Source organism: Mucor mucedo, assembly GCF_025094135.1.
Source record: "Mucor mucedo strain NRRL 3635 chromosome Unknown EV154scaffold_93, whole genome shotgun sequence".
Taxonomy (NCBI): domain Eukaryota; kingdom Fungi; phylum Mucoromycota; class Mucoromycetes; order Mucorales; family Mucoraceae; genus Mucor; species Mucor mucedo.
Window position 1 is genome coordinate 100,460 of NW_026252377.1, and position 14,070 is coordinate 114,529.

General features: G+C 35.4%; 4 protein-coding genes across 4 annotated transcripts; all 4 read right to left on the reverse strand.

Moving 5' to 3' along the window:
• EV154DRAFT_554179 (OPT family small oligopeptide transporter) lies at positions 1–2,631 on the reverse strand. Its single transcript, XM_051605171.1, has 3 exons — positions 2,272–2,631; positions 1,134–2,210; positions 1–1,064 (listed from the first exon to the last, which is right to left on the reverse strand). The coding sequence occupies exons 1-3, from the start codon at positions 2,545–2,547 to the stop codon at positions 114–116; spliced, it is 2,304 nt and encodes a 767-aa protein (XP_051454446.1). The 5' UTR covers positions 2,548–2,631; the 3' UTR covers positions 1–113.
• Positions 2,632–5,810: 3,179 nt separating this feature from the next.
• Positions 5,811–8,422, reverse strand: EV154DRAFT_539503 (Spc98 family-domain-containing protein; the record flags this gene model as incomplete). The annotated part of the gene is made up of 6 exons (XM_051604348.1): positions 5,811–6,248; positions 6,305–6,734; positions 6,805–6,997; positions 7,058–7,435; positions 7,507–8,191; positions 8,354–8,422. The coding sequence occupies 6 exons, from the start codon at positions 8,420–8,422 to the stop codon at positions 5,811–5,813; spliced, it is 2,193 nt and encodes a 730-aa protein (XP_051454447.1).
• An 814-nt stretch (positions 8,423–9,236) lies between these two features.
• On the reverse strand, positions 9,237–11,140 carry EV154DRAFT_519021 (phosphate:H+ symporter). Its single transcript, XM_051602692.1, has 3 exons — positions 10,988–11,140; positions 9,587–10,930; positions 9,237–9,530 (listed from the first exon to the last, which is right to left on the reverse strand). The coding sequence occupies exons 1-3, from the start codon at positions 11,090–11,092 to the stop codon at positions 9,372–9,374; spliced, it is 1,608 nt and encodes a 535-aa protein (XP_051454448.1). The 5' UTR covers positions 11,093–11,140; the 3' UTR covers positions 9,237–9,371.
• A 1,618-nt stretch (positions 11,141–12,758) lies between these two features.
• EV154DRAFT_545116 (uncharacterized protein) lies at positions 12,759–13,566 on the reverse strand. Its single transcript, XM_051604639.1, has 2 exons — positions 13,418–13,566; positions 12,759–13,361 (listed from the first exon to the last, which is right to left on the reverse strand). Exons 1-2 carry the CDS (start codon positions 13,546–13,548, stop codon positions 12,902–12,904), a joined length of 591 nt encoding a protein of 196 aa, XP_051454449.1. The 5' UTR covers positions 13,549–13,566; the 3' UTR covers positions 12,759–12,901.
• Positions 13,567–14,070: the final 504 nt, after the last annotated feature.

Genomic DNA, 14,070 nt, shown 5'->3' on the forward strand with positions numbered 1-14,070 from the left:
GTTTGAAATTAACTTTATTGTTAAAAAGTCAACCTTTTAATAGAAAAGGGATTATTATTAATTACTATATATTAGAGTAGAAATATGATATTATGTAGACGGACTATCAGTCTTTACAAATCACAGTTTTTGCAGCACTGATCCATGTAAATAGATTCGTTATCATTACCCCACCAATCAGGGAAGCTGTAGACTTTACCACTGGCAGCACCGTAAAAGACGATAGCGACGAAGAATGTCATTAATGACGCTCCGGAGTCCAAAGCAGCAGATAATAGGTAATTGTACTTAGCATACCACTCACTGTAACGTCTCTTCACATAGTACTGAGAGACAAAAATAAGAATGATAGATACAGTAAAGTAAGAACTACTACCACCAGGCAAATAACCTGCAAGACCAATCAGTACCACGGGAATACTGACATATTGGAAGCCAGCCTTAGGAAATTTCTTATACAATAACCAACAAGGAACAGGGAGGAAAAATCCAATGACAAATGCCCAAAGGAAAATATAGTATTGAGTACCAGGACCAAACATAGCCATAGGACCAATGGCACCCCAAGTAATAGCAGCAGAATTGATGGTTCGGGGACTATTACCGTTCCAGAACCGGTTACCGATAGGGTCGAGAAGGATTTCGCGTTCATTTCTAACAATAGACTCATTAACAATATAATTGAAGATACAACCAACTATAGTGCCAATCATTTGATGAAGGAAAGTCATCTTGGGTGGAACCTTGAGATAATGACTGATTTTCATATCTTGAGCCATTGCACCAGCTTGACTCATAGTGTTGAAACCGAGAGTTTTAAAGTAGATATTAGCAATAGGGTAACCAGGTAAAATAAAACCGCAAACCATTTCAGCGACTACATTTAAACCGAAACTATTACCAGTAATAGCTTGAATCATGTTTAAGGGCAGAGAAAGAACTGAGGAAAGCAGAATGGCCAAAAGAAAACCCCACCATGGTAGTCCAGAAGTATTAGCATACCCAACACCAATATTGAGTCCAATACCAACGACAAAAAGTGAATAATACCACCAACTGGGAACCTATTTTGAACAGATAATAATGGTGTTAATCTTCGTAAAAATAGGTAAGTTATACCATGCTTATTTTACCTCGGGATAAGCTTGCATTAACTTCATGTGAATATCCATTTCAGCTTCATCTTTACCAGAAACCTTCTTTCGAAGATTACGGAATGTTGCCCAAATTTCTTTACCGTGGTAGAGTGCAACGTGAGTAATAGTAGCCGTAACACCAAGGTTAATATATATATACGACAAGGCATTTGATATAGCAAAACTAGGATTTCCAACTTCGGCAAAGAGTGTTTGATTTAAACTGTTATCGGGATTTAATACGGAGGATTGAGGATATCTGATAGCAGTGCCGTTTTCGAAAAGCTGGTAGATACCATTGTCGAGGAAAGGGAAGCTTTGAGCGTTCCAAACATTGTAGTAATACGCGAGTGGAGTAATAATAAAAAACAAAACCAAACCACCAATTACGTTGAGTTGGACCCATCCAGGGATAATAAGAGGATTCAAGGCAGAAATGGAAGTCCAATCAAAACTCAATGATAAAAGACCCAGACCTTCGTTAGTAGACAGTCCACCAAAGATGTTTTGGACCCAAACGTTGTTGTTCTTTGCAAGACAAATAATAGAGAAACCGCCCAACAAGGGGAAGATGTATTGCGGAATAATTTCATATACAAAAATAGCACCAAATACAATAAAAAAATATCTTGTACGCCACTTAGCTTCAGCGGCGTCAGTATTGAAAGTTTTGATTAATGATACAATGGGTAAAGCAAGAGGCCATGTAATGTTTGCAGGATATACAAGATAAGGTCTGAGCTGACCGGCAATACCATAACCAACAAGCTGGGTGGCAAGCAACAAAAAGATACCACCAGCAATAGAAGGAGAGTTGTCATAGAAAAGGGCTTGAGCCGAAAGAATGTATGTACCATATGCAGAAGTATTAGCCGATGCAACTACGATATAAATACAAGTGTGTTCCTTAATAGTGAAGGGACCAGGATTTAACCAACCGCCTTTTGGAAGATATTTGGCCCAAAGATTACACAAAACGTAAGCAACAATCAACATGAATGTACTAGACAACCCAACACCAACAGGCTTAAATGTCATGAGTTGGTAAACTGAAGAACTGAGAGCAGCAAGGGACTAATATTACCAAGTTTAAAGTTAGCAATCGTTCGTTTACTTTATGAGAAATTATACTTACAACACCGACCACCATTGATCTTACTGTAAGAGATCTCATATTAACATCATCCTCGGTTACAGTAATTTCATTGATAATAGCCATGTCCAAGTCCTCCTCGCCTTCACCAAATGCATGAATCTGATGCTCAGCATCAAGCTTGCGATCCTTGGAGTCTGTCAATTGTGATCTGTTATCTTGGTCATACTTTTCATCGAGGCTGCCATTGGACTCTGTGCTAAGAATCTTTTCAGAGTAGACGTAGCCTTCTTTATTATTGTCTTCGTCTCCTGCCATTTTTATTCAGCTAGTTTCTTTTCACAGAAAAAAAATTTCGAATAAAAGTATAAAGAAAGGAGAGGTTATTAAAGTAAATAGGTTGATAAAGAAAAAAAAATCACCTAAAAAAAGAGAACTCAGTATCTTTTATATATGTAATTTTTTTTTTTTTTTTTTTTTTTTTTTTTTTTTTTTTTTTTTTTTTTTTTTTTTTTTTTGGTTTTGAGTACATTTGGTTCCTTGACGATGTTGCACTCCGCTACGATTCTCTAATCTACAGCCTGCATTGCGTGGTGTATAAGTTTGTGTATCCAGAAAGTTTAAAAAGTAAGTGATACATGCTAACACGGACCAATCAATAAAAGAAGCTTTACTAACTTAAGAAGATAAATCACAAAATTAAATCTTCTTAAGGAAATATTTCAAGACTTGTTCTCGGGTTTTTTGCTCATAAATGCAACTTATACCATATACGAAAATGGTTTTTTTTTTGTCCTTCTGATAATCTTGGCACTAAGCCATTTACAGAAAAACTGTCGTACGGCACCAAATCAAAGTAAAATTGCTGTCTCGAACAAAGTTTGTGAATTTATTATGGATAAAGGTTCAGATGCGTCTTATATACAGCTATCATGAAGCATCTTACACAAGATCAAACCTTTAGATTTTATTTTTCAAAAAAAAAAAAAAAATCTGGTACGTGATAAAAAAATATCCTGAACACAAAAGTACCTTCTCGTTATCAAAAGTGATAAAAAATAAATTGATTGTACATGAACCTTGAAATTGGATTTCTTGGAAACAACCCTTGAGAAAAATCTCATCAAACGAGCAAACGAAACTAACAGATTATACCGGTTGTATTCATTGAAAATAAAGCAAATAAAAACTTTGAGACAGTTTTAAATTCAGTAAGTGTTTCCCTAATTATCATACCAACATATAATCATTTGACATAAGAAACATTTAAACATGATTTATAACTTTTACCTAATGAAGTTGTAATTACTTTAAATAGACAAAATACCTTCAATTTGCTGAGAAGTTTAACTATTCGGAAATGAACACACACCATATGTTCAGGTACTACAGAGTGTGCTACTCATTACAGATAAGAATTTATTTTTCGTCCACTCATATCGTCGTGTGGTTTTCTACAAAATGGTATGTATTGTTGCTATTTTTATAAATTTATAAATTGATATGACCATTTTCAATCCTATAAACAGTCTCCAATAACAGGATTACTATCACGTAAATGATAAGTTGTACATGGAGCTTGAAGCAATAAAAAGCTACGTTGAATGCATCTTGTATTAGGTGATCCCAGGATCGCCTCTAGAAATTAGAATTATTCAGGTGGTACCGACTGATTTTATTGGGTAATATGCAATCGCCTTTTTAGTCAAATTATACCCTGGAAGTAAACAAACAGCATATGCTATTCAATAAATAAGAAGTTGGTGTCAATACAGAATTTTTGTTCACTGATACTGTCTTGTACAACTCGTATTATGTACTGTGAGCTGATTTTGTCAACTGACAAAAGCATTGTACACCTAGCTCAACTCTTTATTTGCAGCATATGAACAGATTCAGTTGTTTTGTACTGTGAGCATATCAGATAAATATAAATATGGTATTACGGAATCAGATACACATCATTGAATAATAGGCACGTATTATTCTTCCAGGTATTTTGATTCTCATACCGACACGCCATTATTTTTAAAGTGTGAATAAAGTGAATCCCATTAGGTGTTGTTTGTTCTCGGATTCTCAAATGTTACAATAATTATGCTCCGAGTAATCCTTATACATTGTTTGTAAGACTTAGCCGTGCCAATTTTAAATACGATGTCTGCACGCAGCAAATATAACCAAGCCAGTATCTGTCTCCGATGATCTTGCAATAATTTAAATAAACGTACCCCACTATAATGTCATCTTTGTAGACTATCTTTCGATTTTTCTTTAGATGTTTAAATTCTTTTCAATCATACCGTCTATATAACAATTACTTCATTTACATACTTTAAGTGCTACATAACAAATAAGTAAAAGAAAGGTTCTTGCCTGGTGACAAAGGGCAGTTACAAACCCGGTCTGTTCTTTATCCATTTGGCATTATCTCCTATTTTGTAACTGTTTTTTTTTTTGGCACGAGACATTTTAATTCTTATTTTGGAGTCAAATTGCAAAACAACAGTCATGTAGTAGCTACCTCATTCAAAAATAATTTGTCACTATCTTGCTTGTATACAGTAGTTGTACAACACAATATTGACCTTTAAGCCATGGAAACCCACATTATCTTATAAAATTGATTGCCTATCTTTAAAAAATACTCATTTAGAAAGTGATTGCTTGCATCATTCTTGTGGTAAACGGGATTGGTTTACACAGAAAAATAAAAAGAATAAAAATAAAAACAGGGAATAAGTTAAATATCCAGTGTGGTTTTATTCCAGGTTAAAGGTTAAAAATAAACTAAAGGAAAACTATCTATCTAGAAATTGTCCTATTTATATGAATTGTTAGATGGTAATGATTTATAATTGTGATAAGCTGTTACTGTGCTTATCACTATCTTATGCTTGAGAAACTATATTCTGTGTATGTTACACAGAAAATGGCTGTCTATCTTTTATGATTACAGCAGGTATATTTGGATTTGAAGATACTCTGTGAGGTAACACAGAGTTTTCTTTTTCTATTTCCTTATTATAGAAATTCTGTCCCTGTCTATGACTAATGGTAGAATGGTGATAAGGATATTTTACTGTCATATCCTTATCTAAATGGTATTATGTATTTTATTGGTTGTATGCTTTGTTATGCAATTGTGTATATTTATTATTGGCTGTAGCCGTTATTATTTATGTAGTTTACGTAGTTATATATTATGTGTTTTACCACAATTCTGATGTTCAATTTCCCAGTGTTCAGTAGTGTATGTATAATAGTTCTATAATTTTGGTCTTTTAACTATGTATTAATCGTTATACTTCACAAAGACAGAAAGTAGCGTGGATCCCAGGGTACAATATCTCCTGAGATAGATAATAAAATCTCTTTTGTAATTTTGGGAGTCATTCAAACCCCGCAACTTGCCAATAAATAACCTACGGATGCACTGTCATGCCCGTCTTGCAAATTGTGTGTAAAACGAAAAGCCCTCAATATCAAACAAGAGAAGAACATGTATAAGGAGCAGATGTATTAATAAATTATAGTCATAAGGTTTTATATTATTTATTGGATTTATCATCTTATAAATATTACGATTCCGAGTTGAAATATGAGTAATAACCATTATAGTCTAATCGTGTTGATAAAGATCTAAGGTCATCATCATGGTATGACTTCAAGATATCTAAAAATTGCAATACTTGTAATGTAAAGTCCTCACCTTGTTCTTGGTGTTGAAGTCGGATGGCGTCAATTCTGTCTGAGGTATTTGCTGTGTTTCCGTACATGGATTTTGCAGAAGCCGATGTTGCATAATCATGTAGATAATCCAGAACCACTTTGTACTTGAGGATGCTATCAAAAATATTGTTTAATCGACCAGACAAGGTTTGTTCTTTAGGTCCACTCAAAAACCCTTTATCACTAATCTCGGTCAAATATTTTAAATGCGCCTCGATAATAGAATCTAGATCGATACTCTTTTTCCCGATAAACGTTTCTAATTTATCCCACGAACATTCCAGTACCTTTGAGTTTTTTGCAGAATGAATACACATACGAATATAGGATGGAGCCAACTTACCTCAAAAAGAACATAATGTTGTAATTGATAGATAAAATGCACCATACGCTGGATCGTTAATTGAGCAATATGTAGATCCTGTTGAATATCAGGTACACCCACGAATTCTCGACTTGCTTTCCCCCACTTTTTCCACGATGCGGATAATGTATATTCCACACGTTTTAGGCGCCAAAGAAAATTAAATATTTGAAGGTATTGATGCATGGCAGTGGAACTAAATACAGTGTTGATGGGTGCATCCACGTGATAATCCAATGTAAAAACATCCCACCCTAAATCATCGTTCTGAATCTCTAAAAGACGAACATCCAATCGGTTCAGTATTTCGGGATCGTCGTACTGAGCATTGGAAGAACGTACAGCTGTTTCCAGTATACCCGTAAGGTTGTATCTCAGCAATGTTGTGGCAGGTTTACTCAAATTATCGCTAATTTTAAAAAGCAAAGCACGTGGTTAGTAAAACATATGGGAACCTATAATTGTAGTGTTTCACTAACCCCAATATATCCATCAAGTACTGGATAAAGTCACCTTGACCCAAAAGCAGATAGCGTTTCATTGCCTTTAGGTGATCCATCAATTTATATTTTGTTTTTAGCAGATTGAGTAAAGCTGTGCTTGTATTTAAATAGGCTATATCGATGGCCTCTTCCACAACATGAATTTCGCCATATTTAAACGTTTGTCTTGCTACAAAAGTTTGGTTAGTATACATAAAAAAAGACAATACTAAGCAAGACGTTTACATACCTGTTGTATTGTTATCCGTATTGGTATAATATTGTTCGACGAGACTATCATCATGACAGCTGTAACGGATAAAATTCAATGATTTCCCAAGCGAGAAAATCCGTTGACCGAGTTCCTTGGATAGAAATGAGGGTAACATGTGTTCACGAATACTGTATTTACTTTGCCAAAGATCTTCTTCGGACACTGTGGGATCACAAGCAACAAAGAATTCACCATATGGGTCATCTAGTTCACCCTCATAAACCCATCTTTCCAGCATTTCGTAAAATGGCTTGGATACCACTTGCAACATTTCTGTGATGTATTTTTTAATAAATGGGTCCCCGTGCTTTGTATAGTTGTGTATTGTGGTCATTAAGGCCCCACCCTTCTGATCTATGTAGGTGTGCATATATATATATATGGGTTAATTTTCTTGACGATTCCAAAAAGTTGATTTGATTTACCTTGGCAAACATCAACTAAAATACTCATCAATTTCAACTTTTGATAATAATCCAATGTCCAAACAGTCAATCTTTTCAAGGTTAAACTTGTTTGATCATTCGGTAACGATTTGTTTGCAATTTGTTTTTCGATTTGAGCTTCCAAAATAGCGATCAATTTGTAATATTCGGTCAATTCTTGTTGTAAAGCGGCACATAGTGATTGCCCTACCAAGCCAATACTTGAATTATCGATATTGAGTTTGATAAAATTTCGGATTCGAATGTAAAGCCAGCCTAAATCAGCTAATTTGAGCACCATATCTTTCATGGGTTTTGAGACAGAGATGTCACTGATAAATGCATAATCGTTGAGCTCTCCATTGTATTTGATGTATTGTCCATCGATTCCTTGAAATATATAGATCAAATCTCGTAGTAAATCGGATTCGCTGACGTAAATAAGTGCGGTCTCGTCTCGCTCGTTTTCCCTTGCTCGGGCTAGCTGAATGGCGGGTGGTAAATCATCGATATCTATCTCGTTATGATGAGGAGTTTCCTCTCGTTCTAATCTACGTCGTGTGTTTCTCGACGACATGGATTTATCATCTTGAACAGCCGTGTCAAAGTTTCTGGATACGGGTGGTAATAAGTATTGAGTTTCGCGATCGATGTTGGGTAGACCTCTCGTTTGGAAGTCCAAGTTCTTTTTTAAAAGTTTGAGTCACTTTATGGTAAAAAGAATTAACAAAAAAGTACTTACAGATAAATTTGACAGTAAATGAAGAATAGATGCTTTGTTTTTGAGTTTATTCTATAGACACGTTGACAACTAAGATTAATGATTATGCAGAAAACAAAAACTTACGCTGGACAAAAGTTTAGTGTAAAGACGACCAAATTTGTATGCTTTGTCTCCGCCTTGAGGGTCTTGCATCACTATATATAAAAGTCATTTCAATAAGCTGGGAGTAATATAAAGTAGATTAAACACTTGCGTTTTTCGTGAATTGAACGTGCAATGTTTTCCTCATCTTGAACAACAGTAGGTCCTCTTTGACTATATTACTTTTGTTATCAGACTTATGGCAGAAAGTATGCTTGTTATTTATTTTTTGCAGCCTACCTCACCAAAGTATGACTGTAACTTTCTAAAAGACGTTCTTTTTGTCGAGTGATTTCTTGTTGGCTTTGGTCAGGTCGTATAATATCAAAACGATCGATTAACCTTGTCAATGTTTTATATAATTGGGGATCCACCACTTGAGCGTTAAGGAAATTACTGCTGCTGTAAGACGAATCTTCTCCGTTTATAGAATATATGGAAGATCGACTCGATGCTTGTCTTGAGCTGCCCTCGTATCTATTCCATGTAGGGTCGGGGAAACTCATTTGAATTTACTAAGAAAAACTGTTAAAGTTTTCACTACCAGTAAAAACGCGCTTTCTTTTTTTGTTTCTTTTGCTTCGCGCATCAAATCACGTGTATCGAGTGCCATTGGCCAGTCGGCTTGTACACTCAGCCTGAGCTTTGTTCCAGGTTGATTTTCATTTTAGAACGGAAATGAAATATCTCAATGACGCTCTGCATCCGTATGCAGTAGTCACGATAACACATGAATAATCATAAAAAAAGCACCTGATGCTGACTGTAAATAATCCAACTGAAAACGTACGATCCCGTCCTATTCTATGGAAATACATTTGTGGAAAAACAAAGGGGACGTGTAAATAAGGAAACCACTCAAAAGAACATCTAAGATATGATTATTTATTAAGTACTATGAAAGTTATGAAAAAAAAAACGATTTATATGGTGGAGATAAAGTGGATTGAAAAGCTGATTATTAGAAATTAAGAAAAAAAAAAGGTAGGGTCGAACACCTTTAATAAGTACCCTTGACTTGCTCTGTTTCAGCAACTTCTCTAGGAGGAAGTTCACCTGATAATTCTTCAAGACTCTTGCCCTTGGTTTCAGGGATCAAGAAAGAGGAGAAGATACCAGTCAACATGAAGAAAGCGAAGATTTGAAGCAAATGGTTGATCTAATAAAAGCAAATGAGTCAATCATATATGTAAAGAAAAATAATATATAACTTACCCAATTGTTTGAACCACCAATGTCTTTCAAAAGACCGAAACCGACTTGAGCAATGATAGAACCAACTTTACCAGAAGCGGCGGAGATACCATGGGCAGTTGATCTGTAACGGGTAGGGAAACATTCACCAGGAACAATAAAGGTAGTAGTGTTGGGGCCAAAGTTGAAGAAAAGTTGGGTGATAGTATAAAGAACAATGAAGAGCACATTTGATTTAGCAAGAATGGCGTGATAACCGAAACCGAGAATGACAAACATGATGGTAAGCATAGTAAAACCCATGATCTGAATGAATTTACGACCAAGTCTATCAATGGTAAAGACAGAAATCCAATAACCAGGAACAGAACCAAGCAAATTGATAATAATGTTACCAACACAGACACGGAAAACGGAAGTATAAGCATCTCCTCCACCACCGAATCCAATGTTTTGCAAGATAATTGAGTTATTCAAACCAAGACCATACCATGCAACGTCAAGTGCGAACCAAGAATAGGCTGTACCAAGCAAGATCTTTCCGTTTTGCCATTGTCCGAAATGTCTCTTGAAATCTCCCCAAGAAGCCTTGGGAGAACTGTTGGTACGGGCCACAGCAATGTTATCAGTATAGTCACCAGCAGATGCACCCTTTTCAAGAAAAGCCTTAGCATCTTGAATACCCTTTTCAACCTTTTGCTCAACATCAATAGTAAAACGAGGAGTCTCGGGTATTGTCAAACGATAGTAAAGGGCACAAACACCGGGAACAGCACCGATACCAATGACAATACGCCAAACATAATCTAATTTAGTAGGGTCGGCTTGAATAGCACCCTTGAAAGCAGATGTAGCAATTAAACCGACGATACCAGCAGCAAGTTGACCAATACCTTGCATAGCAAAGACAGCAGCCATCATGGCACCACGACGTTTGGTAGTAGCAAATTCAGAGGTAATGACAGAAGAGAGAGGATAATCACCACCAATTCCGATACCTACAATGATACGCCAGAAAGTAATAATGCCCCAGAAGGAAGCAGCAGGGCCGTTACCAGAAAGAGCCTGACCGACAGTACCGATAATAATAATCATTAACTCAACACCATACATTCTTTTACGACCGACACGATCAGCAAGATAACCAAAGGCAAGTTGACCGACTACAGTACCAACAGAACAAGACACCTTGATGGCAGTATCTACGTTGTAAGGAGTCTTATTTCCATGGTCTTGGAAATAAACGAAACCAATCATGGTAGAAACCAAGTTAATAGCAAAGATATCATAGGCATCTGTAAAGAAACCGATACCAGAAACAATACAGGCACGGATATGGAACCAGCCAAACTCGGCATTGTCAATCTGATAATCGAGATAGTTAGTAAATTATTAACAAAGAAGGGATTGAAATAATATTACTTCTTCCAAAGCAACACGACGACGTTCAAGAGCTTCCAAGGCAATTTGGTCATGATTCATGGCCTCTTCCATTTGAATAGTCTTATGTTCCGTATTAAAGGACATTAGAATATTATATTAATGATAGGTAAAAGAAAGTATTAATAAAGAAGATGAATAATAATAATAAAAAGAAAAAGAAAAAGATCGTCCGTAAATCAAGACTTTATATGATTGTGATGTCCCATAGTGATACAACATGGTGAAATGCCTCTCTATACGAAATAAAACGAGTTGACCAATCATTACAGCCATGTGGTATAGTTTGTTGTTTGCATACGCAAAAAGTTTAAAGCCAAACAAAATCATCTGTGCTACTCCAAGTTTGAATCTTCGCCAATCATATTAAAATGCACGTCCACGCCTGGCATAATATCTATTCTTCAGGTCTTTCATGTTGAAGATGTTCTTTTAATTCCATGAGCACACTGTACATCAACTGATTTATTTAGTTATATATAGTATAAAGATGCGGCATTTAACACTTGTTTGGAAGTATTATCTATAAAGACATCAACATCCCAAAGATTTGTAAGAAGTACTGAAATATATTTCCTAGATCAGTAAAAATCACACAATAAAGTACCCTGATATTTTTTATATATTAGTATGTATATAATTGTATCTGTATTCTAAAGAAAATCAGAAAACGTGTACGTTTATATTGGAGATGAAGCATTCTGTCAAGATTTTACGCAGTCATTCAACATATAAAGCAATAAAATTATTTCGCCTACTGTTGCGAAAAAATAAAAATAAGGTTTCATTTTTTTGAGTTTGTCACACGGTCTTATTTCCACTTTTATGGAGTTGCAAAATTCAGGGGGGGAGGATAAGGTGAGCGGGGAATGCAGTATAGATTAGCACAGACCTATACTTGATGAGGCGTTTTTATTTGTTGATGAAGATTGCATCAAACTTGTTATTTTGTTGTTTAACACCTGACTCACCCCCCACAAGAGGAATACTAGAGTAACGATTCTCTCGACTAAATATTTGTCAAATGATGTAAAATCTCGCTTAAATACGATATCATAGTTTTAAGGGTAATCGCCAAGGTAAAATCAGCGTATTCTAATTACAGCCAACTTGAATAAGAATTCGGATTTGATTATACTTGAATATTATGCATAAATACATTCATCAGAACACGTCAATTAGGAAAAAAATAAAGGTACGCCAGATCGCATTTGTGTACGCAGTAGTTTGAGAATACGATTGGTTCACGTGGGGAAGAGGATCTCGGACAATCAAAATAAAGAAGGTTTTTTTTTTTTTTTTCAACATGGCCCATATTTGATATTTGAAAAGAAAGCAAAAGAGATTTACCAAAGGGGAAAATAACACGCAATGATGGTATCAATGACAAAAACGCACGCGTAAAAGAAAATACGATTATGAATTCCGATTGTTATTGTTATGGCAATTGACAAAACTTTAAAAATAAGTTTGTCGTCAAAAGTACGTAAAACACGATGTCATGGCAATCCATTTTGGTAACCAGTTACAAGTCGGAGTTATGTTATATTTTAGCCGTTTTTTGTTGTTGTTGTTTGATTTAAAAGTAGGTGATTCTCTTTTTTTTTCAATGCGAATATAAAAATAAGCTTGTGATTGAGTCAATTGAGCCATAAAGAGTAAGAGAAAAATCTTGCGCCAAATTGAAGAAAATGTTCCATCACTAAAAATAAAAAGGCACCTCCTTCTTTCGGGGTCTGGATCTCACAAGAAAATTTTTTTTAATGACAGGAAATTTTTTTTTTAATAAAAAGGAGAAATAAGTTACAAGAAGGGAAAAAGAATATTATATAATAAGAAGAGAATATGAAAAAGAAGTGTTTTTATGTGTATAATCATGATAAGAGAGAAAGGGTTTTAAGATTGATCAGTAGCAAAGCGAACTGGATTAGGCTCGATGTAGACTACAGACGCTAAGTCTCGGAAGGAGTCAATGAAGATGGGTGTGTGTTTAAATCTACCAAAGCCCTGAAGAGCCTCAAATTCATCCTGTGTCAAGTGAAGTTCTTTTAATAAAGGCTTTGGTGATGGTGAAGAAATGATGGGACCTTCCTCATCGGAAGAGTCAGCGTGAAGGCTATGTTGTTGTTGGGTGATAAATTCAGGTGTATTTTCAGGTTCATATGTATTCGATGATATTGTTGATGCAGAGGATGATATTGATGTAACGGATGAGGATGATGAAATGATGGATGAAGGTGATTTACTACGCGTAGTTTTATGTGTTTGTGTGTGTTGCATCATGTTATCAAACCTGCTAAATCTTCTAGTACAACCAGGTACTACACAAAGAAAAGGCTTTTCTCCCGTATGCTTTCTATTATAATTGTTAGTAACCCCATATCATTCATTTATCACATCCCCATTACATACCGAGTATGTCTCGCTAAATGTTCTGAACGAGTAAACACCATTTGACATGAACCAAACCCAGTACATTGGAATAGTTTAGGTTTAGTTGAGCGTGATTTTTTATGTTGAATTAATGAAGTAGTCGCTGGCATGTTATTATTATTTTTACTGGAAAGAAGAACAATTTTTTATAAAAAAGGGGGAAATTTTTTTTTATATGAATTCACGGAGTTCAAATCATTTTCTTTTCCAAGGCCCTTGCCTCCCCCCATTGATATATTTAGGCGGGAAAATAAAAAATCAGGAACGAAGACTTTTTTTAAAGTCACACGTCAAAAAAATATAAGTGCGTAGCCATGGCGCCAAGGGAAAACCTACTTCCGGTAACTGTGGATGCATATGAATGCGCTACGGATATATTTTATGGTAACCCTCCTTCTTCTAAAGAAGAAAGTCGTAGTATCCAGTAGGAAGCAGCAGACAGAGGGGCAAAATGAATTAAGAAGCCGTGATTGGACGTACAGCTAAGATAAAATAGTGAACCAGGAACTACTGGCTAAATCTTTCTTTCAGGGCAAATAAAAATTCACATGTTTGGACTGGAATCCGTATCTCGATTCTTGCAAGTTATTAGATTAGCAAACTATTGCTTTCATATTACGTTATGCAGACAC